The 12,081-nt window shown below is 36.0% G+C and overlaps 1 protein-coding gene across 1 annotated transcript; it reads right to left on the bottom strand.

The window, feature by feature from the left end:
• Positions 1–8,801: 8,801 nt before the first annotated feature.
• LOC143909112 (uncharacterized) lies at positions 8,802–11,867 on the bottom strand. Its single transcript, XM_077427014.1, has one exon. The coding sequence runs from the start codon at positions 11,865–11,867 to the stop codon at positions 8,802–8,804; it is 3,066 nt and encodes a 1,021-aa protein (XP_077283140.1).
• Positions 11,868–12,081: the final 214 nt, after the last annotated feature.

Genomic DNA, 12,081 nt, shown 5'->3' with positions numbered 1-12,081 from the left:
GGTTGGATTAGGTTAAGTGAGGTTAGCACGTTTTGTGGATATTTTGGCATTGTCCATTTCTTTGATTTCGGTGATGGTTAGGTTAGGTTGTGTTAGGTTTGGTGAGGTTAGCAAGTTTAGTGTATATTTTTGCAATGTCGAATTCATTTATTTCCGTGATGATTAGGTTAGGTTGGGTTAGGTTTGGTAAGGTTAGCTCGTTTTTTTGATATTTTGGCAAATTCGAATTCTTCGATTTCGGTGATGGTTAGGTTAGGTTGGGTTAGGTTTGGTGAGGTTAGCACGTTTAGTGTATATTTTTGTAATGTCGAATTCATTGTTTTCGGTGATGGTTTGGTTAGGTTGGGTTGGGTTTCGTGAGGTTAGCGAGTTTTGTGAAAATCATACAATCTGGAATTCATTGATTCTGGTGTTGGATTAAGTTTCGTGAAGTAAGCACGTTTTGTGGATACTTTGGCAATGTCGAATTCTTTGATTTTGGTGATGGTTAGGTTAGGTTGGGTTAGGTTTGGTGAGGTTAGAAAGTTTTGTGGATATTTCTGCATTGTCAAATTCTTTGATTTCGGTGATGGATAGGTTAGGTTGGGTTAGGTTTGTTGAGGTAAGCACGTATTGTGTATATTTTTGCAATGTTGAATCCATTGATTTCGGTGATGGTTAGGTTAGGTTGGGTTAGGTTTCGTGAAGTAGGCACGTTTTTTGTATAATTTTGCAATGTCCAATTCTTTGATTTCGGTGATGGTTAGGTTAGATTAGGTTAGGTTTAGTGAGCTTAGCACGTTTTGTGGATATTTCAGCAATGCCGAATTTTTTGATTTTGGTGATGGTAAGTTTAGGTTGGGTGAGGTTTGGTGAGATAAGCACGTTTTGTGTATATTTTTGCAATGTCGAACTCATTGATTTCCGTGATGGTTAGGTTAGGTTGGGTTCAGTTTGGTGAGTTAAGCTCGTTTTGAGGATATTTTGGCAATGTCGAATTCTTTGATTTCGGTGATGGTTAGGTTAGGTTGGGTTAGATTTGGTGAGGTAAGCACGTTTTGTGGATATTTTTGCAATGTCGAATTCTTTGATTTCGGTGATGGTTAGGTTAGGTTGGGTTAGGTTTGGTGAGGTAAGCAAGTTTTGTTTATATTTTTGCAATGTCGAATTCATTGATTTCCGTGATAATTAGGTTAGGTTGGGTTAGGTTTGGTTAGGTTAGCTCTTTTTTTGTATTTTTTGGCAATGTCGAATTCTTCGATTTCGGTGATGGTTAGGTAAGGTTGGGTTAGGTTTTGTGAGGTTAGCACGTTTAGTGTATATTTTTGTAATGTCGAATTCATTGTTTTCGGTGATGGTTTGGTTAGGTTGGATTAGGTTTCGTGAGGTTAGCGAGTTTTGTGAAAATCATACAATCTGGAATTCATTGATTCCGGTGTAGGTAAGGTAAGGTTGGGTTAAGTTTTGTGAAGTAAGAACGTTTTGTGTATATTTTTGCAATGCCAATTCTTTGATTTCGGTGATAGTTAGGTTAGGTTGGGTTAGGTTTGGTGAGGTTAACACGTTTTGTGGATATTTTGGCAATGTCGAATTCTTTGATTTGGGTGATGGTTAGGTTAGGTTGGGTTAGGTTTGGTGAGGTTAGCAAGTTTTGTTTATATTTTTGCAATGTCGAATTCATTGATTTCCGTGATAATTAGGTTAGGTTTGTTTGTTTGTTAGCTCGTTTTTTGTATTTTTTGGCAATGTCGAATTCTTCGATTTCGGTGATGGTTAGGTAAGGTTGGGTAAGGTTTTGTGAGGTTAGCACGTTTAGTGTTTATTTTTGTAATGTCGAATTCATTGTTTTCGGTGATGTTTAGGTTAGGTTGGGTTAGGTTTGGTGAGTTAAGCTCGTTTTGTGGATATTTTGGCAATGTCGAATTCTTCGATTTCGGTGATGGTTAGGTTAGGTTGGGTTAGGTTTGGTGAGGTAATCACGTTTTGTGGATATTTTGGCAATGTCGAGTTCTTTGATTTCTGTGATGGTTAGTTAAGGTTGGGTTAGGTTTGGTGAGGTAAGCTCGTTTTGTGGATATTTTGGCAATGTTGAATTTTTCGATTTTGGTGATGGTTAGGTTAGGTTCGGTTAGGTTGGTGAGGTAAGCACGTTTTGTGGATATTTTGGCAATGTCGAATTCGTTGATTTCGGTGATGGTAAGGTTAGGTTAGGTTAGGTTAGGTTAGGTAAGGTTAGGTTTCGTGAGGTTAGCAAGTTTTGTAAAAATCATACAATCTGGAATTCATTGATTCCGTTGTTAGTTGGGTAAGGTTGGGTTAAGTTTCGTGAAGTAAGCACGTTTTAATATATTTTTGCAATGGCCAATTCTTTGATTTCGGTGATGGTTAGGTTAGGTTGGGTTAGGTTTGGTGAGTTAAGCTCGTTTTGTGGATATTTTGGCAATGTTGAATTTTTCGATTTTGGTGATGGTTAGGTTAGGTTGGGTAAGGTTGGTGAGGTAAGCACGTTTTGTGGATATTTTGGCAATGTCGAGTTCGTTGATTTCGGTGATGGTAAGGTTAGGTTGGGTAAGGTTTCGTGAGGTTAGCAAGTTTTGTGAAAATCATACAATCTGGAATTCATTGATTCCGTTGTTAGTTGGGTAAGGTTGGGTTAAGTTTCGTGAAGTAAGCACGTTTTAATATATTTTTGCAATGGCCAATTCTTTGATTTCGGTGATGGTTAGGTTAGGTTGGGTTAGGTTTGGTGAGTTAAGCTCGTTTTGTGGATATTTTGGCAATGTTGAATTTTTCGATTTTGGTGATGGTTAGGTTAGGTTGGGTTAGGTTGGTGAGGTAAGCACGTTTTGTGAATATTTTGGCAATGTCGAATTCGTTGATTTCGGTGATGGTAAGGTTAGGTTGGGTTAGGTTTCGTGAGGTTAGCAAGTTTTGTGAAAATCATACAATCTGGAATTCATTGATTCCGTTGTTAGTTGGGTAAGGTTGGGTTAAGTTTCGTGAAGTAAGCACGTTTTAATATATTTTTGCAATGGCCAATTCATTGATTTCCGTGATAATTAGGTTAGGTTGGGTTAGGTTTGGTTAGGTTAGCTCTTTTTTTGTATTTTTTGGCAATGTCGAATTCTTCGATTTCGGTGATGGTTAGGTAAGGTTGGGTTAGGTTTTGTGAGGTTAGCACGTTTTGTGGATATTTTGGCAATGTCGAATTCTTTGATTTCTGTGATGGTTAGTTAAGGTTGGGTTAGGTTTGGTGAGGTAAGCTCGTTTTGTGGATATTTTGGCAATGTTGAATTTTTCGATTTTGGTGATGGTTAGGTTAGGTTGGGTTAGGTTGGTGAGGTAAGCACGTTTTGTGGATATTTTGGCAATGTCGAATTCGTTGATTTCGGTGATGGTAAGGTTAGGTTGGGTTAGGTTTCGTGAGGTTAGCAAGTTTTGTGAAAATCATACAATCTGGAATTCATTGATTCCGTTGTTAGTTGGGTAAGGTTGGGTTAGGTTTGGTAAGGTTAGCTCGTTTTTTTGATATTTTGGCAAATTCGAATTCTTCGATTTCGGTGATGGTTAGGTTAGGTTGGGTTAGGTTTGGTGAGGTTAGCACGTTTAGTGTATATTTTTGTAATGTCGAATTCATTGTTTTCGGTGATGGTTTGGTTAGGTTGGGTTGGGTTTCGTGAGGTTAGCGAGTTTTGTGAAAATCATTCAATCTGGAATTCATTGATTCTGGTGTTGGTTGTGTAAGGTTGGATTAAGTTTCGTGAAGTAAGCACGTTTTGTGGATACTTTGGCAATGTCGAATTCTTTGATTTTGGTGATGGTCAGGTTAGGTTGGGTTAGGTTTGGTGAGGTTAGAAAGTTTTGTGGATATTTCTGCATTGTCAAATTCTTTGATTTCGGTGATGGATAGGTTAGGTTGGGTTAGGTTTGTTGAGGTAAGCACGTATTGTGTATATTTTTGCAATGTTGAATCCATTGATTTCGGTGATGGATAGGTTAGGTTGGGTTAGGTTTGGTAAGTTAAGCTCGTTTTGTGGATATTTTGGCAATGTCGAATTCTTCGATTTCGGTGATGGTTAGGTTAGGTTGGGTTAGGTTTGGTGAGGTTAGCAAGTTTAGTGTATATTTTTGCAATGTCCACTTCTATGATTTCGGTGATGGTTTGGTTGGGTTGGGTTAGGTTTGTGGTGAAGTTAGCACGTTTTGTGTATTATTTTGCAATGTGGAATTCATTGATTTCCGTGATGGTTAGGTTAGGTTGGATTAGGTTTGGTGAGGTTAGCACGTTTTGTGGATATTTTGGCATTGTCGATTTCTTTGATTTCGGTGATGGTTAGGTTAGGTTGGGTTAGGTTTGGTGAGGTTAGCAAGTTTTGTTTATATTTTTGCAATGTCGAATTCATTTATTTCCGTGATGATTAGGTTAGGTTGGGTTAGGTTTGGTAAGGTTAGCTCGTTTTTTTGATATTTTGGCAAATTCGAATTCTTCGATTTCGGTGATGGTTAGGTAAGGTTGGGTTAGGTTTGTTGAGGTTAGCACGTTTAGAGTATATTTTTGTAATGTCGAATTCATTGTTTTCGGTGATGGTTTGGTTAGGTTGGGTTGGGTTTCGTGAGGTTAGCGAGTTTTGTGAAAATCATACAATCTGGAATTCATTGATTCTGGTGTTGGTTGTGTAAGGTTGGATTAAGTTTCGTGAAGTAAGCACGTTTTGTGGATATTTTGGCAATGTCGAATTCTTTGATTTCGGTGAAGGTTAGGTTAGGTTGGGTTAGTTTGGTGAGGTTAGCAAGTTTAGTTTATATTTTTGCAATGTCGAATTCACTGATTTCCGTGATGATTAGGTTAGGTTGGGTTAGGTTTGGTAAGGTTAGCTCGTTTTTTTGATATTTTGGCAAATTCGAATTCTTCGATTTCGGTGATGGTTAGGTTAGGTTGGGTTAGGTTTGGTGAGGTTAGCACGTTTAGTGTAAATTTTTGTAATGTCGAATTCATTGTTTTCGGTGATGGTTTGGTTAGGTTGGGTTGGGTTTCGTGAGGTTAGCGAGTTTTGTGAAAATCATACAATCTGGAATTCATTGATTCCGGTGTAGGTAAGGTAAGGTTGGGTTAAGTTTCGTGAAGTAAGAACGTTTTGTGTATATTTTTGCAATGCCAATTCTTTGATTTCGGTGATAGTTAGGTTAGGTTGGGTTAGGTTTGGTGAGGTTAGCACGTTTTGTGGATATTTTGGCAATGTCGAATTCTTTGATTTCGGTGATGGTTAGCTTAGGTTGGGTTAGGTTTGGTGAGGTTAGCAAGTTTTGTTTATATTTTTGCAATGTCGAATTCATTGATTTCCGTGATAATTAGGTTAGGTTGGGTTAGGTTTGTTAAGGTTAGCTCGTTTTTTGTATTTTTTGGCAATGTCGAATTCTTCGATTTCGGTGATGGTTAGGTTAGGTTGGGTTAGGTTTGGTGAGGTAATCACGTTTTGTGGATATTTTGGCAATGTCGAATTCTTTGATTTCTGTGATGGTTAGTTAAGGTTGGGTTAGGTTTGGTGAGGTAAGCTCGTTTTGTGGATATTTTGGCAATGTTGAATTTTTCGATTTTGGTGATGGTTAGGTTAGGTTGGGTTAGGTTGGTGAGGTAAGCACGTTTTGTGGATATTTTGGCAATGTCGAATTCGTTGATTTCGGTGATGGTAAGGTTAGGTTACGTTAGGTTAGGTTAGGTAAGGTTAGGTTTCGTGAGGTTAGCAAGTTTTGTGAAAATCATACAATCTGGAATTCATTGATTCCGTTGTTAGTTGGGTAAGGTTGGGTTAAGTTTCGTGAAGTAAGCACGTTTTTATATATTTTTGCAATGGCCAATTCTTTGATTTCGGTGATGGTTAGGCTAGGTTGGGTTAGGTTTGGTGTGGTAAGCACGTTTTGTGGATATTTTGGCAATGTCAAATTCTTTGATTTCGGTGATGGTTAGGTAAGGTTGGGTTAAGTTTCGTGAAGTAAGAACGTTTTGTGTATATTTTTGCAATGCCAATTCTTTGATTTCGGTGATAGTTAGGTTAGGTTGGGTTAGGTTTGGTGAGGTTAGCACGTTTTGTGTATTAATTTGCAATGTCGAATTCCTTGATTTCCGTGATGGTTAGGTTAGGTTGGGTTAGGTTTGGTGAGGTTAGCAAGTTTTGTTTATATTTTTGCAATGTCGAATTCATTGATTTCCGTGATAATTAGGTTAGGTTGGGTTAGGTTTGTTAAGGTTAGCTCGTTTTTTGTACTTTTTGGCAATGTCGAATTCTTTGATTTCGGTGATGGTTAGGTAAGGTTGGGTAAGGTTTTGTGAGGTAAGCACGTTTAGTGTTTATTTTTGTTATGTCGAATTCATTGTTTTCGGTGATGGTTAGGTTAGGTTGGGTTAGGTTTGGTGAGGTTAGCAAGTTTTGTGGATATTTCTGCATTGTCAAATTCTTTGATTTCGGTGATGGATAGGTTAGGTTGGGTTAGGTTTGGTGAGTTAAGCTCGTTTTGTGGATATTTTGGCAATGTCGAATTCTTTGATTTCGGTGATGGTTAGGTTAGGTTGGGTTAGGTTTGGTGAGGTAATCACGTTTTGTGGATATTTTGGCAATGTCGAATTCTTTGATTTCTGTGATGGTTAGTTAAGGTTGGGTTAGGTTTGGTGAGGTAAGCTCGTTTTGTGGATATTTTGGCAATGTTAAATTTTTCGATTTTGGTGATGGTTAGGTTAGGTTGGGTTATGTTGGTGAGGTAAGCACGTTTTGTGGATATTTTGGCAATGTCGAATTCGTTGATTTCGGTGATGGTAAGGTTAGGTTAGGTTAGGTTAGGTTAGGTTAGGTTAGGTTAGGTTTCGTGAGGTTAGCAAGTTTTGTGAAAATCATACAATCTGGAATTTTTTGATTCCGTTGTTAGTTGGGTAAGGTTGGGTTAAGTTTCGTGAAGTAAGCACGTTTTAATATATTTTTGCAATGGCCAATTCTTTGATTTCGGTGATGGTTATGTTAGGTTGGGTTAGGTTTGGTGAGTTAAGCTCGTTTTGTGGATATTTTGGCAATGTTGAATTTTTCGATTTTGGTGATGGTTAGGTTAGGTTGGGTTAGGTTGGTGAGGTAAGCACGTTTTGTGGATATTTTGGCAATGTCGAATTCGTTGATTTCGGTGATGGTAAGGTTAGGTTGGGTTAGGTTTCGTGAGGTTAGCAAGTTTTGTGAAAATCATACAATCTGGAATTCATTGATTCCGTTGTTAGTTGGGTAAGGTTGGGTTAGGTTTGGTAAGGTTAGCTCGTTTTTTTGATATTTTGGCAAATTCGAATTCTTCGATTTCGGTGATGGTTAGGTTAGGTTGGGTTAGGTTTGGTGAGGTTAGCACGTTTAGTGTATATTTTTGTAATGTCGAATTCATTGTTTTCGGTGATGGTTTGGTTAGGTTGGGTTGGTATTCGTGAGGTTAGCGAGTTTTGTGAAAATCATACAATCTGGAATTCATTGATTCTGGTGTTGGTTGTGTAAGGTTGGATTAAGTTTTGTGAAGTAAGCACGTTTTGTGGATACTTTGGCAATGTCGAATTCTTTGATTTTGGTGATGGTCAGTGGAAAATTACGTAATTGAGTAATAATGACTCCCTTCTTGTCGGTTTTACTTTCCTTTATTACAAGAAATAGAAGAGGGACTGCCGGCTGGTGTATGGTGATTGGCACATCACCTATTGAATGTTTAACTGATACTAACTATTAAATGAACGCAGTGCACCGTTGGTAGCCCTCTGTTTATACATTTATATTAAATATTAGGTGGGGAGCGACCATAACAACATGAAGATTGTCCATACTCCCCCCTATAAGGAAATTAATTGACTTATATACTAAAAAGACAATCTTAGTGTTAAAGATAATTCAATTGATACTATATAAATCTACTTTAACATGCATAAAAATGATAAAACGCTATAGTGGACTGTATATGAAAATCAAATCTCAATCTTAAAATTAGTAAAAAATAAAATGAGTAAAAAATAATTAAACAATTATTTAAATATTTGTTTTAACATGCATAATATCATAAAAAAACTATGTGTAGTGGACTGTATATAACTGAAATGAATTATTTGAAAAGTCTCATTGTAGAAATGAAATAGTTTGTTTATTGTTTATATTTTTGATGTTTATTTGTTTATTTTTATTTTGACATTTATTTGTTTATGTTTATTATTTTGAAGTTTGTTTGTTTTTAAATATTATTTTCAATTTTAATGCACTTTCACACTATTATTTTTACATACATGTATATATATATATATATATATATATATATATATATATATTTTTTTTTTATCACTAAATAACCTTTGCACTAATGGATGTATCTTGGAGATGGCCTTCCTCGGAAGGCAGATGAAAGAAGCTCTGGATATGGCCTTCCTCTGAAGGCAGATGAGCTGCTGATGATATGCTAACATACAGGAGATGTCTCTCCCAGTAGAAAGTTGAGATGCTGACGTCCAGAAGATGTGTCTCCCAGAAGATAGATGAAATGCAGATATTCAGAAGTTGTTCCTCCTAGAAGTCAGTTGAGATGCCGACATTCAGAAGATGTCTCTCCCAGAAGACAGATGATCTGCCGTCACTCCCAGAAAACGGATGATGATGTTTAAATCAGGAGATTGACTTTCCCCAGAACAGAAGTATTGATGACATCCGGAACAATGACCTTCCCAGACAGATGTGCTGTTGACTGGTCTTTCCGAAAGCAAGAACTGTTGAGCACTGGAAGTTGACCTTTGTTAAAAAGGGCAATGATGTGTTGAGATAAAAATATTATTCTTTTTCAGAACATGATGATAAGTTGTTGTCATCGATGGGAAGAACAGCCAATTTGGAAATGGCCCTTCTCGTGATTCCGTTTTTTGTTGTTAATTCTGCTACTCTGATTAATCTGTCTCCGCCTGGATAGATTTGTCTGACTCTGCCTAAAGCCCATGCAGTTGTTAGCAGTCCCTCTTCTTTTATCACAACTAAATCTCCAATTTTTTGTTGTTTCCATTTATTTCTTATTTGTAATGCCGAAATGTAATCCAGTGACCATCTATTCCAAAATTCAGAAGTTGCCTTGGTCATCTGAAGATATTGATGTTTGATATTAGTGGTTTCTATTACTCTTGATTGAGGAATGGCCAATAATGGTCGTCCAATTAAGAAATGACCGGGAGTCAAAGGATTAAGGTCTTTAGGATCATTTGATATGGGTGTAAGAGGACGGGAGTTTAGACATGCTTCTATCTGTGCAATTACAGTTGCCAATGATTCGAACGTTAAATTTACTGAATTTATTATTCTTTTTAGATGATACTTCAATTGTTTAACGGCCGATTCCCAAATATCTCCCATGTGAGGTGATCGAGGCGGAATAAAATTCCATTGAATGCCTTCCGTAAACGCATAACTAATTATTTGATTAAAGGAATTTTCTGAAAATAAATTCTGCAATATTCGTCCTAGTTCTCGCTTGGCTCCGACAAAATTTGTCCCGTTGTCCGACCACATGATAGCTGGCTTTCCGCGACGCGCGACAAATCGTTTAAAACAATTCAAAAACGCAACTGTAGTTAAATCGCTAACAACTTCCATGTGTACTGCTTTTGTTACGAAACAGATAAAAATGCAAACATAACATTTGGTGATTTTGGAGTTTCTCAAAGTTCCATTCTTAATTGCAAATGGACCGGCATAATCAACCCCGTAATGATGAAAAGGAGGTTTTGGAATTATTCGAGACGATGGTAAGTCACCCATCAATTGACCTATAATAATAGGTTTACTCTTAAAACATGTGATACATTTACGTAATGTTCCTTTAATGGTGTTTGTTCCATTTAAAAGCCAGTATTTTTTAATGGTATTTGTTCCAGTAAAAGCCAGTAATCTTTTCTCCGCCACACATAAAGAATTACCTAAATCATTTGGTGAGCTTTTAAATGGTAATTTAACTGAGAATCTCCCTGATGGTAGTCTCGAAACATTATCTTTGAAATGTTGTTCAGATTTGGTTTCCTCTGACGATCTCGGAAGTATTTCTGGTACTTCTTCAATTTCCCATAATTGCTTTACTTGATTGTTTAATTTCGCTATTGATAAGTTACATGTAATTGATGATGATTTTAATGTTGGAATCCTTCCGGAAATAATCCACCCAAATTCTGTTTCGAACATGGTGGGCTGATTCTGCCCTAAATCTACTTTCTCTGTCTTTAATGTTTTCCAAAATATGTGTGCTCCGAGCAAAACGTCAATTTGACCTGGTTTATGCCAATATTTATCGGACATGTTGATATTTTTAGGAATATTTAAAATCGATTTATTTATATTTTCGTTTGGCAACATTCCGGTAATTGAATTTAAAATTAAGAATGTGATATCCGATGAAAAATTAGAGACTTCTGAATTAATTATTGTATTTATTGAATTTGTTGTGTTTGTTGTCACACCTTGCAGCATAGTTATTGGTATGTGGACATGATTCTGTTTTATTTTCAAATTCCTAGCTAATTTGGCTGTAATATAATTAGTTTGAGATCCTGGATCTAGTAGAGCTCTACACTTATGAAATTTTCCGTCATGATCCTTTAAAAGAACTGAGGCGGTAGCTAGTAAGGCGTTGTGAAATGTACCTATGTTTGTATATGTTTGAGGAGAGAAGTTTGTTTCTTCAACAATAGATGTTTGTGGGATATGTAATAGTGTATGATGAGCCCTATTGCAATCTTTACAAGTGAATTTTGAATGACAGTTTTCCCACATGTGACCACTATTAAGACATCTAAAACATAATTTCTTTTCTGTAGCAGATCGTCGTCTCTCTAGTGGCGTTTGTTTTGTTAAAATTGGACAGCTAGCTGTAAAATGTTCTCGATCGCAAAAGTGACAACGTTTTTTTTTAATACTTTCAAAATTTCTAGTTTGTCTATTATATGTTCTTACAGAAAAATCATTATTATTTTGATAAACTGGTTTTGAATTACTTGCATCTATTGATTGTAGTACTGAGCAACGATTTTCTAAAAAATTTTTTAATGAATCATAAGCTGGCATGTCTTTGTTTGGTAAGGTATTCTCCCATTCGATTTGCATTCGTACGGGTAACTTAGATAATACTATGCATATTAATATGCTATCCCAGTGCTTTATTGGTTGTCCCATTGTTTGTAATGTTCGTATATTTATCGTTATTTCGTCAATTAAATGACGTAAATCTGTGTAATTTTCCCTTTGAATTGCCCTTAAGTTAAACATTGAATTTATTTTTGTTTTAATTATCATCCTAGAATGATTATATCGCTCTACTAACAGTTCCCACGCGATGGTGTAATTTTCTTCCGTATTTTCTAGTCCTTGAATGACTTGCATAGCTGAACCTTGTAGTGATTTTTTAAGATAAGCAAGTTTTGATATATTATTTAGATCAGAATTATTATGAATAAGTGAAATGAACATGTCTCTGAATTCACCCCAGGATTCTTGGGTGCCAGTGAAATTAGGTACATTTAGGGGACATAAATTAGTTACGTTTGTTTCCGAAAAAAAAATTTTTTTTTGTTTTACGATTTGTCTTGATCTATCATCAATCATATGATTAGCCATATCCGTGAATTCATCATAAGCCTTAAAATATCTGTTTTCATGCATATCTCTATCTTGTTCATTTTCAAAATCACCCAAATTTATACCCAACTGTGCCTCTTCGAATTTTCCTTTATAAGTTTCTACCAGTGATACCTTACGCTGAATTACACCCAAATTTGGACAATCTTTTAATTCTTTTATAGCCTTTGACAGAATTTCATATGCTTTGGATCTATTTTTTTTTAATACTTCGTAACTAGCCATGATGTTGAGAAAAAAAGTAATAATAATAAAATAACTTGATTATTATAGATGTGTGAAAATGTGATGTTTCGATTTATTCGGTTATTGTTGTAATGTTGTGTATTTTCTAGAATGTTGCAAGTATAAATTGTTGTAAAAGTATACTATATCTATTTTATCGTCGTGAAATTTCATTTACGAAAATTAAAGTAACTGTTCATTTATAATCTATATT

Source organism: Arctopsyche grandis, chromosome 3, assembly GCF_051622035.1.
Source record: "Arctopsyche grandis isolate Sample6627 chromosome 3, ASM5162203v2, whole genome shotgun sequence".
NCBI classification, from domain to species: Eukaryota; Metazoa; Arthropoda; class Insecta; order Trichoptera; family Hydropsychidae; genus Arctopsyche; species Arctopsyche grandis.
The sequence above is the reverse complement of the archived record's forward strand: the minus strand, read 5'-3'. Positions and strand labels throughout refer to the sequence as shown.